At 37.1% G+C, this 15,490-nt stretch overlaps 1 protein-coding gene across 2 annotated transcripts in view; it reads left to right on the forward strand.

Annotated features, from left to right (window-relative positions):
- Nucleotides 1–10,880, forward strand: part of LOC108756829 (E3 ubiquitin-protein ligase TRIM9) — a 115,024-nt gene extending 104,144 nt beyond the window's left edge. For both annotated transcript variants that reach the window (XM_018500913.1, XM_018500914.1), the window contains 4 exons: nt 191–363; nt 5,849–5,987; nt 7,403–7,633; nt 8,839–10,880. In XM_018500913.1, coding sequence (XP_018356415.1) covers nt 191–363; nt 5,849–5,987; nt 7,403–7,633; nt 8,839–9,167 — 872 coding nt within the window. In that variant the 3' untranslated portion in view covers nt 9,168–10,880. The remainder of the gene's footprint in view (nt 1–190; nt 364–5,848; nt 5,988–7,402; nt 7,634–8,838) is intronic.
- The last annotated feature ends 4,610 nt before the right edge of the window (nt 10,881–15,490 follow it).

The raw sequence follows: 15,490 nt of genomic DNA on the forward strand, positions 1-15,490 counted from the left end.
CTCGAATTATCGCGAACGTTACTGCGATTATCGTTGTTGGAATTGACTTCAAACACCCTTGGGCTTAAAGTCACGCACACCTGAAAGACATTAAATCTAGCTCATTACTTTACTGCCGCGTTTCCACGCAACGCTGGCGATTGCAATAACGCCAAGCGCTGTTAAACCGTTTCAATGTACGCATTTCCAGCACCCGGAGCTCCTTTACTGATCCCCGAGGAGTGTAGCGCCGAGAACAACAGCGTCACCGTTGCCTGGCAGCCACCTCCTGGCCACGGAATTATGGGCTGCGCTGGACAGAGAGGCCCCGCCATTGAGGGGTACCTCTTGGAGTTGGACGATGGCTGCGGCGGGGAGTTTAGGGTGAGTAAACACTCTCATATATCCTGAAAAAATTGTACTCCCCGTATGTCGAGAGAGATGGCTATTGAACGCTAGGCTCCGATCTCGAGGCTTTCTTGAGATCACCCACGAATTCTTCGATGGCACTTCACTCGTCGGGATCCACCGTCGCTCTCGTTTCTTTGTCGACGCGACGTCCGTTTCCGGTGTTTCTTTGCCGCGCTCTTCTTCGACCGTATCATCTCACGACGACAGCGATACGACTTTGTCCAACAATGGGACACTTCGGCGTTCTCACGATGTCTTTCGTAGAATTGTCCTTCGAATTGATCTGGCGGACGAGATGACACCGAGAAAGAAAGACTGTCGCTGGTATTAAATAATATTTGACGTCTGTTATTTCTCCCATAGAAATCTCGAAAGCAACATAGATTTTCTTACAATAGTAAATATTTTTTCCGAGTATCTAACAACTTTTCTCTTTCTAACACGATTTCTTTTAAAAGCTGAATAGAAAAACAGATTATCTAAACGGATAAGAATTTATTTTTTTCTATTTTTAAAGGGATTCGAATTAAAAAGAGAAATTGCAATAATTACAATATTATAATTTCAAATTAGACGGATGAGAATAAATCCAATTAAGTAAGAAATATCCTATTATCGGTCAAAAGAGATGTTAGTGCTTGAATATTTCGATGTGAATTTATATTTTATACATATTTCCAGAGAAATGGCAATATTTCAAAAAATTGGATATGTCTATTTTACTCTGAAATATTTAAGCACTAAGATCTGCTTTAACCGAAAATAGGTTTATTTTTCTCTTCATTGATTTGAAAAGAATATTTGCTGATCGCGTTAGAGGAGTGGAAGAATTGGGAACACGGGAACGATATTAAACTCGAACAATACTATTGTATGTAGTATATTAGAGTAGTGGCATTCTCTCATTTCTTACACTAGCGATAATCTGATATACAATCAGTGCCATAATATAACACGTGACATAAAAGGCACATGATGTTTAAGATAAATACCATTACATGTTTCCACTGTTTTTGTAAGGAAAAAAATGTAGCTACTGCGAATAACACACTAAGGGAAAAGTTAAATAAAGCTGACAATTATTTATTAATTATAGAAGTCTTTCAACAATTATTTCGCTCTAAACTACAATATAATCAATATTTATATTGAATATAAATTATTATTAAACAAAGAACCAAAACGCACTCGATACCTGCGTGTGGCAGATAATTTCAAACGGAGATTTGTTTTTGTTTAAAATTATAGTTTACATTAATAATACATGAATGTTAATTATTATAATTTAAAGCCAGATAGCTGTTTTGAATGAAGACTTGTATAATTAATAAATAATTATTGGCTTTGAATTAAACTTCTCTATTAAAGTGTTCGCACTTTCCCACTCATTCTTATATAAAAGTTAACACACAATTTAGTACAAAATGTTATTAAAAATGTAGTGATACTAATTTTATTGGGCTGAAAACCTGTTCGTCCGTTTCGCGCTCCCGAAAAGTTAAGACGAGGTTTCCTCACGCTCGAGCAAAAGAAAGTTACTCTTAACGTAAAAATAGTAAAGTAAAAAAAAAAGAGGAGTTGAACGAACGTGGCAGGAAACTCTAAAAGATTCGTTGTGTATGTTGAACTAAACGTGACACTGTAACCCAAGGGAAAAGAGATGTAAGTTCGCCTGTGAAATACACTCGTTAGAATTCTACAGTAGCTTTTTTTAGGCTATTTTTAAAAATCTTTAATTAGATTGCATATTTGTACGTATATGCGAAATTGGTTGCCAGGATCCTTTAGAGACTGAAAATATTCTTTTGATCTTCCTGATTCAACAGTTATTATTCTGTTAACCAATTTGAGTAAAATTTGTGTAAAACTTTGTGATATTATTGTATTATAAATATTTGTCTGCCATCATTTCTGGATTATGACATACACGCAGGAGTAATGAATACAATTTTGTCGTTCAGCTTTGTTTCAAATTTCATTGCTACAATTTCCGTCCCGTAATAATACATACTGCACGTAGTGACATCGAGATGAATCTTATATGCGGATCAATTTCCGGATACGAGCGTTTAATAAAACTGCACGGGGACGTACAAAACCCGCCTTTCAATTTACTGAAGGATAATACCAGCTATCGGCGTGACATCGAAGCGCAAAGGGGATCAGAAAAAACGTCAGGATCATAAAAACCCTCTTTGTTGAGAATTTGTCTCTGCGCACCGCGAGATGAATATTGATACCGATCGTCCGTAAAGTTTTTTTTCATACAGATTCTAGTTATGGGTTGTACGTTCAGCACATTGTACCAAGAATCGAAACGAATCACTCGCGTGCGAATACTGCCCTTCATAAAAGGGCCGGCTGTATCCATTCGGAGTGTGTTTCCGAATCGGCGAGCTCGTTCGTCACATTTATTCTCGGGTTGGTCTCTCTACTCGACCGGATTCGAAACATCGTCTCTTGCGTTTTATTGATCGTAAACGCGGGTGGCAGCGAGCACCCTGAAACGCGGTAACGATTACAGCTAATAATTCAGCCTAAATAGCGCACGTGAGCCGCGAGACATAAAAGTCGGGATTAAAAAGGTAGCCTCGTGGAACGAATTCGTGGTGCGAGTTTGAAAAATTTGGAGATTAGCGTGCTGAATAAAGGCAGTTTAATGCGTTACATTAATCTGTTTGTGGCGTCCTAAGTGGGTGATAATATCTCTAATTGTCCGATGAAGAAGTTGTACACAGAAAGAACGGTTTTACGGAAGCATCTAAATATTTAGTTAGATGTAGATCTGAAAATATTTTTGTTGGGTTATCAAAATAATTAATGCAGGGCGCTCAAGTTGATTGCTAAAATGTCAATACTTCTTTGCTTAAGAGTTTACTACACAAATATTTTGATGGTTCAACAAAAAAAATTATTTTTAGATCTGTATCTACTTAAATATAAAAAAAAAATTTTTTTTTGTGCGTTTATAAGGATCTCTCTCTCTTTTCCTAAATTAGTATTTCATACATGAATTGAGAAACAGTTTGTGAAGTGGAATTCTTCTTCTGGTAAATGAAGATTCGCGGTATTGAGAGCGTTAATTGAAGTCTATAACTCTAAGATTCCGGGCTTACACGTGAGAAATGAGCGATCTTCTCGGGCGATGGCAATTATTAATTGCTCCCAGCGATATCGTCCCGTTCATTAGAAGTTTTTATCAAATGACGGCAGTTCGAACCGTCGTTTGCCACATAATCCACGATATTAATGTGAGGTAATTTTCCGGCGGTCGTAGAGTTTCATGGGGTATTGTCTTCCGCCAGTGCAAGGGGAAATAAAATCGCACAAAGTGAAAGAGAGAATGATATCATAAAGTTTTAGCATTTTTACACGGAATTCTTTTAATATCACTGTTCACTTAATTCTTTGAAATATTTACGAAATATGCTACGCAAATATAACACGGAATAAAATACATTTAAGTTAAAAAATATAGAAATTAAATGTGTAAAGAAAAAGAATATTTTTTCTTAATAGTATATATATATATATATATATATATGTATCGTTAGAAACAATAGTAACTCAATTTCTTGAATTAAATAACATTTTGATATTTTTAATCTTGATATGTGTCAAAATGTAAGTCAATTTATTTCTGTAGTTATAGTTTTAAAGTTCAGTAAACTAAATTTGAGACAAAATTTAATATATTTTCTTGAGTTATATATATAAATTGTATAATTTCATTGTTTTAGTTAAATTAATGGTATATTCAGTAGAAACAGTGGTGATCTATAGATTACAAATAGTCCAAATTGAATATAATTAGACGCTTGAATCGAATAAATTTAACAGTGTACAAATGTTAATTTCATCTCACGATTGATTCGAGCCTTTTGCGTTTATATATATTTTGATGCATCATTAAAGTAATTTTATTACGAAATTGTATTAATTCTTCTCGTTTTTCATGAAGATTTCACTCTTAAAATGACTCATGTAGGAATAAAATACTAAATCCGCAGTAAAATCGATGAGAATATGTATCGCCATGTCGCGTATGAATTCTCGTTCATAAACGTGTTTCAGGTTGGGCCTGTAAATCGCGCGTCTAAATTTTCATGCTTTGTTAATAATGCACCCGGCGCGGCTGCGTTGCGATATGGTGCTCGTTAACGAACGGAGCGATACCACGAATATAAATCGTCCTCGTTGTCGGCGCTGTCTTCGTCCTTTCTACCATCCCTTGTCCGACCTATCGCCTATCCTCTTGGCGGCCATCGAGATAGCACGGTCCATCCTCCTCCTTTTAATATTTAAATCGAGCTCGTTCGCGCGGCACGATGCCTCGGGTTTCCCGGTTTCTGGTTTCCGTTTCCGCACTGACGCTCGTTGAGCTCGCAGGAGGAATCGTGAGGACTCCTTTGACGAAAAGGATCGGGTTTGTCAGAAGATTCATGCTAATCCGGAGGTAATTCCGCATTTTCTGTGTGATTTTATTTAGAGAAAATGCAAGATATATGCAAAATTTTAATTCCCGATTCTGACAAGATATACGAAAATACTAGCAAACTTCACATATTTTAGTAAACATATATCTATTATTATGAATATTATATTATTCACATATTTTGTATTATATTATTTTATATTTAATGTTAGTTGGAAATTGATTTTTTTATCGAGACATATACATAATGAATAATAAAATTGTATCGAAAATGGCATTAAAAAGAAAAGTTGTAACCGACTTGTTGACTTTGTTCATCAGTTTCAAGAAACTTTTATTTTAATGTTAAATCTAATAGTGTATCTCGTCCTTGTTTATCTATTGGTTAACCAATCGATACTATCTTGATGTTTCTTTGAGGAAAGTCGACATAACAGGTAAACTCCTCTCTTTATCCACAATTCTCATTTATCCATCACTCAGACGAGCAACGTCAATACTCGCTCATCATAGTGAACAAGTGTTTTCGAGCCAAGTTAGATATTTCAACTTACTTTTGTCATTACTCCATGTTTACCCAACGGAAGTTGGCATTCTTGATTTTTCCATGTTTCTAGATACATTAATTTAATTGTTTTTATTTTTACAGAATTTCTAATTATTATTTTAAATATATAATTTTAGAAATTTATTTAAAATAGGAATAAAAATTTAAAAAAGATTTTTTAAATTATAATACTTATTATTATTTTTATACTGCGTGTTTGACATAGGCATTTATTTTAGCGTAGAAAGAATTTGATTACTGTGGTAGGTATATATAGTAATGGATTATTATAGAATTTTATGCTATAAATATTTTCTTGCATTTCCTGATAAGTAGAGATTTAAAAAAATTAATATTCTTCCTTCTATAAATCTTAATTTTCGCGAAAATTATTCTCTCTCTTAATAGGGCAGGTTATCCGGCTATAATTGCAACCCGCAAATTCACGAGTGTCCTGTTTGAAATCTGATTCGCAGGAGGTGTACTGTGGCCGCGAGACCATTTGCACGGTAGACGGGCTACACTTCAACTCACTCTACAACGCCAGGGTGCGGGCCTTTAACAGCGCCGGTGAGGGCGAGTACTCGGAGCTGATCGGCCTTCAGACCGCCGAGGGTGAGAGCTTTTTCCTTTTTTTCTTTACGGTTTCCTGGGCGAAACGCGCAGAGGCCTCGGCTGGAAAATCGGCGTCGGTGTCGCGTGGAAGACGAACGATCGTAAGCGACGTCGATTTTCCAGTCGCACGTATTTTTTTTCCGCGGCACGATCGCGTGATCGATGAGATGGACGGTAAATGCACAGAAATAGCCGCGATAGAATGCCCATCCGTGTGGCGTTTGCGGAATAATGCGGGCGACAATTACAAATGACTCCGAGGAGATTTTTATCTTTTTTTGCGTTATATATAGAGGGAGAGAGAGTTCCGAGAGAAAACAGATATCCCAAAAATTTCATTTCATTATCATTAATTCTGGCTACACGGAAAGAACGGTTTTGCTGAAGTATCTACAAATTAATTAGATACAGATTTGAAAAAAATTTTGTTCGGACCATCAAAATAATTAAGTAGGATTCTTAAACTGATTATTGAAAAAATATTAAATTTTTAATAAATATTTGTTTGAATAGTAAATATTTATTTATTGTAAATAAACGTTTACTTAGTATCATTAAAAAAAATATATATTAAGATTTAGTAAATTTTTAGTGTAGAATGTTAAACTTGTTTGCAGTATCGTCATCAATATTTAAGCATTCTATATAATTATTTTGATAGCCTAATCAAATTATTTTCAAATTTGTATCTAAATCTGTAAATACTTCAACAAAATCGTTTTTGTGAATGGAAATACTTAATTATTTAGTGGCGAATTAAACATTTTGTTTTTAATTCTTGAACAGTAAATCGACTAACATGACAGATATAGAATACGACGAATAGATATGACGATTCGACAAATCAAATTATTTGTAATCTATAATCGAATTAAAAATCTTTGTTGTTTACAGGACTAAATTTTATATTAAATTTAAATCTCTTCATATTTTTTCCAAATGTAATATTAATAAAGAGAGAAAAATTTTTTTTTTTAATTTTTCTCGAATCATAACTTAATATTAATCAAGCAGGAGTTAAATATTAAACTTCAATTCAACAATCGCGCTATATAAGACATTCCATATCAAAGTCTTAAATTATTTAACACACTGTGAAAGATAAAACATCCCTTCTTTTTTGCATTGAGCTTCCGCAGTCGGCTCACGTCGACTTTCCATATCAAATTCTTAAATTATTTAGCCGCACAGAAAATCAGATCTCCCCATTCTCCTTCTCATATTAAGATTCCACAATCCTGTCACGTCGTTATTAACATCGAGTGCGGCTGCGACGTCGAATTCCCAATAACCCGGCACTCGATAACCCAACGTTCGTGCCTGAACGTGTAGTTCGTTAAGCGTGCTTGCGGATCCGAGTCCGCGGAATATTAATCGAAGCTGTACAGCAAACCGTATCCTCTGGTCTCTCGCAGTGGCGTGGTTTTCGTGGGCCACCGGCGCGGCCGGCATACCGCAGGAGGTGTCCATATCCGAGGACGCGATGAGCGCGTCCTGCGAGGGCTATGAGCACCGCGTGGTCCTCTCGAGCGTCGGCTTCTCGCGAGGCGTACACTATTGGGAGCTGACCATAGATCGATACCACAGTGACACCGATCCAGCCTTTGGAATCGCCCGGGCCGACGTGTCGCGTGATCAGATGCTGGGTAAGTTCTCCATCTCTACTAGGTCTCTCTCCTCCTTGTCCTTCTCTACGGAAAATATCGTGCGGTTTATTCGGCCTCGATGAAATATTCATGCGCCACCCGGTACACCCCGGAGATCCCTGGTTTGTTCGGAAATTCGGAGGCGAGAGACGTATGTACCGTTTTCACCATATTTCTTTCTCCCTTTGCCTCTCTGTCTTTCTATTTCTCTTTTTCTCTGTCTCTTTGCCTTTGTCTCTATACATTGTCTCGGATGAGAGAAAACGACGGCCGAGAGATTCCGAGAGATCGCAAAGTGCGCGACCGTGGTTGTGCAACATACTGGAAGAAGGGGGTATTTTAACCCTTGGACACGTGGAAACCGGGTCAATGCTCTTAGAACTGATGAAATTCGGAAATCGATTGCGTGCCGCCTAGCAAACACAACGGAAATTTATGTATAGGGTCTGCAGTCATGTGTCATGTGTCATCTTTTTCTTCTTGCAATTGTTTTGGAATATTCTCCGCGACGGAAGTTCAATAATAATTATTCGTTTCGCTTGTCCCAATTATTTTAAACAAATAAAGAAATACATTAATACGAGTATCTGAAAAATCATTTTTGCTATTATTAGCTCTAATCGGTATCTAGTGAACTCGAATATTTTCTTTAACTATTTTTGTGAAAAATTATTTATAACAAATGTTTTTCACAATCTTACATAATTTTAAGTTACATAATTTTATTCCTCAGATTTCAACTTACAAACACAATCGTTCAGTTACGTAATAATTTTAAGTAACGTTACAGTAATTTAAAGTACACTGAACTCAAATATTAGTTAAGTGATTTTTCAGCAAATTATCGATTAGAATTAATTAAGTTTCAAATATTCTTAACATTACAAATAATTTCACTTTCTCTAATTATTTTTAACACGTTAATCATTGTGCTGTCGTTTATGTGGCATGCAATTCGAGGTAAAATTCAGTTAAGCCGGCGACTACGATGCTTGTTTTCCTGCTGGATTGCTAGCTGGATTAGAATCTTGCTATCGTATTAGCTGCAGTAGTGACAGTGCTAGGCCAGCATCGCAGACAATACGGTGGGAAGATTCTAATCCAGCTGGCAGTCCAGCAGGAAAATAAGTATCGTGTGCCGCCGGCTTTAGACTATTCTCTAGAAGGCAGCCCACGTGTAACCTTGAGACTCGTTTTGTTCACAGGTAAGGACGATAAAGGCTGGAGCATGTACATAGATCGCCAGCGATCGTGGTTCATGCACGGCGGTGGTCACGCACAGCGTACGGAGGGTGGCGTTCAGCAAGGCTCGACTGTCGGCGTTCTCCTCGACCTGGACACCACGCATACGCTACGCTTCTTCGTCAACGACCAACCGCAGGGCGGCATCGCCTTCCGCGATCTCTACGGCGTCTTTTATCCGGCGATCAGTCTGAATCGCGGCGTAACCGTAACCCTTCACACCGCTCTCGATGTTCCGCGTCATCTCCTCGCACTTCACGAGGAGTACATTAGCGATATAGTTCAAAGCTAGGGGTACCTTAACGTCCTCAAGAAAGGTCTGCCGCAGGAGATCGGCTCGCCTTTAGGCCCAACGACGTACGTCACAGACAGGTGCAGAGACTTCGAGTCGGGTCAGCTGTTGGAGAAGATTATCGAGGAAAGCCCGGTTGACGTTAACTAATCGGTAGATCTTTTAAATATGAATTTAGAACGATCGTAGTACATTTTCTATGAATCTACTTGGCACAAAGCGTTACGAAATAACGTATATACGAGAAAGCATCTGAAATTGCTCTCGCTCTGAGATATCATAATATTAATGAGGACGCTTTAGTCCTTTCGCAGCGAAATGAGAGCGGTTTAATCTCCTTAGGGATTCAGAAACGCAATATACGTTTTGCGTATTTCGTCTGAATATTTTATTTATTTAGAGTAATTATAATATTTATTTAGAAGTAATATTTAGCGGAGTGTTTTCCAATTTCGCAATCGTGGCACATATTTTGTGTTCTAAATTTGGTATACTATAAATAAGAATAATATTTTATTTGTTGAGAAATTGAGAAATATGTAGTCCCTGGGGATGTTAATCCGGGTAGAATTCGTCTCGCGCTATTTGTCTGAATATAAGCGGGCTCCACGAGGAATAACGATTCAACAGGTCCAGAAACTTTGGCGAAAAGGTTTCCGAGGGAGGCACTAACCGCGGACCCTTTTGGATCCGCCTTGCTTGGGAAGCTGAAACTCAGAATTCAGATTTTAGTTGGGAAATCAGAATTTGTACTTTCCTATTTCATCCATACGATAATCGTATTAAATGGAACCACCAATAATATCAATCGAAGCGCATACGTTTCGAAATAGAGAAGTAAGATCACTCGAAGAGTGAAAAGCTACTTCATCCCGAAGAATTAACGAGACTGACATAATTCACGCACACGTCACGCGATCCATAAATAATGTTCTCCCGTTGGGAAGTCACGAAAGCTAAGATAAAAGTTTCCTCCGCTGAAAATCAGTCCATTTTCTATTTATACCGCACTCTATATTATAAGCGGAGAGAAGAAAATATTTTTTCCTACACGCTTCCTCAATTCGTTTCTCAAATAATTACCTCGACGAAGACTTTAAAACGCACTTCTGAGGATCGGTCCGACCTTCGGTCAATTAACTCGAGTTCCCTGTTCACACTATAGTCAATACTGTGATCCAGAAAGAGGCGTGGGAGAAATTATCGGACACTTAACCGAAGGTGGAACGACTGGCCCTCGGAAGCAAGGGACGTCCATTAGCAAATAGCCAAGCATCGTCGACGACAAACTTTGTCGAAGACCGTGTCCGAGTAGAACGATCAATCGATTGGTTCGAGAGATCGCATTGAGACAGCCGAGGAATAAAGAGGAGTCTCTTGCGAAATTCCACCGCTCGATGGAGAGAGATGTACGACCGAGAAATAGAGTCTCGTCCGATAGCAACCTTTCTCAATATCCTCGACGGGGCATTGGTTCTTGGTAACTTCTTACTCTGGAGAGAGTAGAGCCGAGGTGCGCAAAGAAGGACATACAATATCGAGGAGGGCCTCGAGTAGCCTTTCCTGCAGCGTACTCCGGATAGCCAGTAAAGAAAGTCAATGATCAGTCCCACCGGGCGGCATTTGCCGCAGTTTTGTCGATCGTGTAATGTAATTAACTTTTTTAGCATCTGCCGTTATACAGCATGCGCTGATCTACAATGTTTTATTAAAGAATGCAGAGTTTCGCTTATCACGAAACTAAAAAGAAAATTTTTCAGAATCTTTATATTTCTATATATATTTCATATATATGTGATGATTTAACAATTTTTTTATTGCAAAAAATAATTTTTGCCATAGAAATTTGAGGAAAATAGTGAAGATATAAATCACTCCGAAAAATACATTTCTTTCACAACAAATACACAAAAAATTGTATAACTGACGATTTATCTCTCACAGTCAGAAAAATAATGAGATGCACTTTTTCTAACCGAATGAAATTGATCGAAACAGGATTTAGCAATTGAATTCAGTTCGGTGCTGAGACAGTTAATGACCGCGAGCGTCGAGCTTTAAATCGAACGCTGACGAGGCGCGATCGACCACGGTAAAGGCCGATAATTATCCTACAGGACGGAGAATCGGAACCTCATGTTAGAATACGCTGACATGGACAGATTCTTCATTCTGCTTGAAGCGATTGACGGATCGCTCGATCGTCCACCCATTATCCATATCGACACACACGTATAAGTGTAATCGCGTTGTAGGCGTTAAGCTCCATTAATTCTCCGCGAACCAGGTAGAAAATCAACACATGGATCATGTGTGGGGTATCTCACACCCCACGCTATACTTCATCATAAATATACTAATCTAGTACGATTGGTAACGACGCATTCGTCAGCTGTACGAAACGGCAACTTGTACTTTTTAAGAAGTTACAGAAGTTCATCTTGCTGGAGTATGTCACACCTCACCTAGTTCGCGGAGGGTTAAAGCGTATAGATAGATAAGATATAAAACAATGCTGTCACGGCTTTAGTGTACAATAATGAGTATACGTTTTCTAGTCTTCTAGAGACCCAATCGACACATCTCCTTTCGCCCAATCTCACTCCGTCATTTCTTCCTTTCCCCTTTCTTATCCCCACTGATTCTTTTTTACGACTTTGTATTTCTCGACGGTCAGGAGTCGCAGGATGTTTGGTCCTCGCGCTCGATCTCGCCGTTGTATTCCGATGTAACGATAATTCGGAAGCATTATTCTGCGCCGGATATCGATTCTGCGAGCGCGTACGCCTTTTGGCGCTATGTACATAAGTGTATATACAACATATAACTATATCGATTGTACCGCCGATGAATTTGCCGATTGTACCATTTACGACTATATCGGATCAATAAAACACAACGAAAACGCCCATACGACGTGCCATACTTGTGTATGACCCCTCGATTCTCCCCTTCGATTCGCTTTTCCCTCTTCCAGCGGTGGATTGAAATACTTGGAGATTCCCTGCAGTCTGCAAAGTACCAGATCGAAAATAAAAGATCTTGTGAAAAATGTTGAACATTATCCTTTAAATGTTACATATCGATATTTTTGACGTTACAACACCTATATTTGATTATCCAATTTTCATGAAATAGAAATTCGTATTTCAAGCCTTGAAATTTCAAGAGGGAGACTTGCGAATTGATACCTTTGTGCGATAATCCACCACTGTTCTCCAGGCGTTTTCTCCCTTCTTCTCCGCCGTTTTTCATTTATTTGATCCGAAACTTTCGCAACACCTCTTCAGGAAGTTCTCTCGCCGTTGCGCTGGCTCCCGCAAATTGCGACTAGTGGCCGAACGGAGGAGGAAAAGGCTGGCGGAGAGCGCAGTACGTAGTTTGGAGATGGAAGAAAAAAGGAAGCAAAAGGTGACGAGTGGTCCGAGAGAGAGAGAGAGAGAGAGAGAGAGAGAGAGAGAGAGAGAGAGAGAGAGAGAGAGAGAGAGAGAGAGAGAGAGAGAGAGAGAGAGAGAGAGAGAGAGAGAGAGAGAGAGAGAGAGAGAGAGAGAGAGAGAGAGAGAGAGAGAGAGAGTACTCCGCTTGGCGAAGAAAGCACTAACGCGGTCTGGGCGGGCCCCTTTAACGAATGCAATTAGCTGTCGCGGCTGTGGCTACGGTGTAGGATCATTTTTCCCCTTCGGGCGTTATTTTATATCGCCTGTGCCGTAAAGTTCGTTCAAGCATGGCGCATGATTCGATTCAGAGATTGGAGGAAGGACGAAGTCCACGCGCGACCACGTTTAGGGCTAATCGATTTCCGTCTTTTTGCTCCGGCCGTCGTTTCTCCGGAGCAGGATGTAGCAGTCCTTTTGCCGCCAATAGCGTTTTCCTTTAGATAAAGTTGCCGGCGAAAATACTGAAAAATGTTCTGACACTCGTGACTAAATTGGGAAATCACTATGTACTATTGTATATAGGAAAATTAAAATAAAACATGAGATTTAGACTTTATTTTAAGATTTTTAACAAGACTGCATACGAAGTATTTAATCCTTCCTCTGCAGTCATATTTTTACTTCCTTCGTCTGGTTTTTTCCAACCCAAGTTATTTTACTGTTTTAGGCTTTTAAAAAAATGTAAAAAAAGTCCAGATTATTTTTTTCAGAATTTCTATTATACATTAACAAATACTTTTTTAACTAAAATGTTTATTTAATAAAAATTGAAATTTTGCTTGTATAAAAAAAAAACTCAAATTTAATTGCACGGAGAATTAATTGATTATCTAGACGATTATCAAAAATGTGAAAAAAATTTTGACTTTTATGTTTTATTTTTTCTGTTTAAATTAAAAATTTAGTAAATAAATTTTATAAAGTATCTTTAATTATTTAGAGTAACATATAACAAATGATACAAATAGCAAAATCGCCTCACGAAGGATATTTTCTGTTTATCTTTTTGCGCACTCATATTATAACCTTCAGAAAAACGATAATATGAGAAAAAGTTAAGATCACGTCGGTTTATGGCGCGCAAAAAAACATTAAAAGTTGTTCAATGCCTCTCTGGGAAGTTCTTGTCCTCCACAAATTACAGCCGGCAGTGCTGTTGGGAAGAAAGATGGTCATGGATGTAAGTTGGGGTTAAAGTAGAAAAAGGAAAGCATCGAATGTCGCGCGAAAAAGACTCCCAGAGTATTATTATTATTAAAATCGTTTGTTCCTATAAGACAGTATAAGAAAAAAAGAATACAATAAACTGTCTGTATGTACGATTAGCAGCAAATAATTCACCGTTATTCAACTATCTGATCTATAGAATATTTGGTGAAGAACAAAGTTTCAAAGGATAATTTCTTGACAAAGTTGGAGCGCTTCTTCGCAGAAATTTGGGCCGAAGTATATATTATATTACGAAGTTTTACAACTTTTGAAAATTAAATAATATTTAATGAATTAAGCTTTAAAGATGATAATGACTAACGGAACGTTCTTCTGAATAATTTTAAAAGCACTTTATTTTCAAAGAAATTTACTTTTAAGTTTTATCTTCATTAAGTTTTATAAGCAAGATATTTAATAGTAAAAATTTGTATAAATTGCGCAACGCGCGAATTGTATTCGATCGAATTTAACTGAAAGAAATTTCCTTTCCAAATCATGAAATGCACTCCTAAAGATGAAATTTTAATCCTGAGTAATTTTCTACGAAGACATTTGATGCAAGTCACGCTACAGAAGGATATCGAGTTTTGGATTAGGAAATAGGTAAGTCCAATGTATTCTACTCGCTCGTTGACAATAACGCAACAGGGATTTCGAAAGTATAGAAGTTCTGCTTTTTTACGATTCTCCTTTGAGCAAAGTATATACTGCAGCTTACGCGAGCTTAAAAGTTAGTCTTGGAGAGAATCGGCGGATCACATAGCTATATGCGTTGTAACAGTACAGATTTATATAACGACGAAATCTTATATCCCGTTAAATAAAAGTATCTCCTTAAACATCGCTATCGTGTAAATCCGTACTTTTCGAAATGTTCCGCACGATTCCAGGGGATTGTGCAAAATGCTAGTAAAATTTTAGCGTTTTATTATCTGTATCTCACTGCAGTGTAAGTTGCACATACCCGTTTAAACTTTCCACTTTTACGTTTAATTATAGAATTATATGAAACTCATTCGTATTATAATGAAATTTGAAGCATCTCGAATACGATAAAACAAGACATACAAAAATATATTTAATTAAAAACGGTTAACCAATTTAATAGCAATTCAATGAAAATTATTATGAATTTCAGGAGATAAATAGAAATTCAACAAGGACAAACATTACTCTAGATAATTTTAAGAGCACTTTATTTTCAAAGAAATTTATGTTTTATTTTTAATTAAAGTTTTTTACGCAGTCAAGATAATTTAATAATGAAAATTTATAAATTATGCGAAGAATTGCGAAGAATCAAATTTATTCTGAAAGGAATTCCATTTGAGGAATGTTCTTCTAAAGATTGCTATCTAAGTTCTAATTAAAACTGAAATTAAATTGAATCATAAATTAAAAGAGCTTTTTGAATTTTTCGTTAATAGATAATCAAATAAGAAATATCACATATCATGATTTCTTATAGCAATTTTTTAAATCATCCTTTTTCAGAGGATAAATATTTTCATTAATTAAAAAGGATAATTAATGAAAAGGGATGATTTAAAAAATTGAGCTATGAGAAATGGTAAAACGTAATATTTCTTACTTCTTTATTCATTAATGAAAAATTCGAGAAACTCTGCAATTTAATTCAATTTAATTCAAAAATTAGAAATATAACTCTTTGGG

The sequence above is a fragment of the Trachymyrmex septentrionalis genome, unplaced genomic scaffold, assembly GCF_001594115.1.
Source record: "Trachymyrmex septentrionalis isolate Tsep2-gDNA-1 unplaced genomic scaffold, Tsep1.0 scaffold13, whole genome shotgun sequence".
NCBI classification, from domain to species: Eukaryota; Metazoa; Arthropoda; class Insecta; order Hymenoptera; family Formicidae; genus Trachymyrmex; species Trachymyrmex septentrionalis.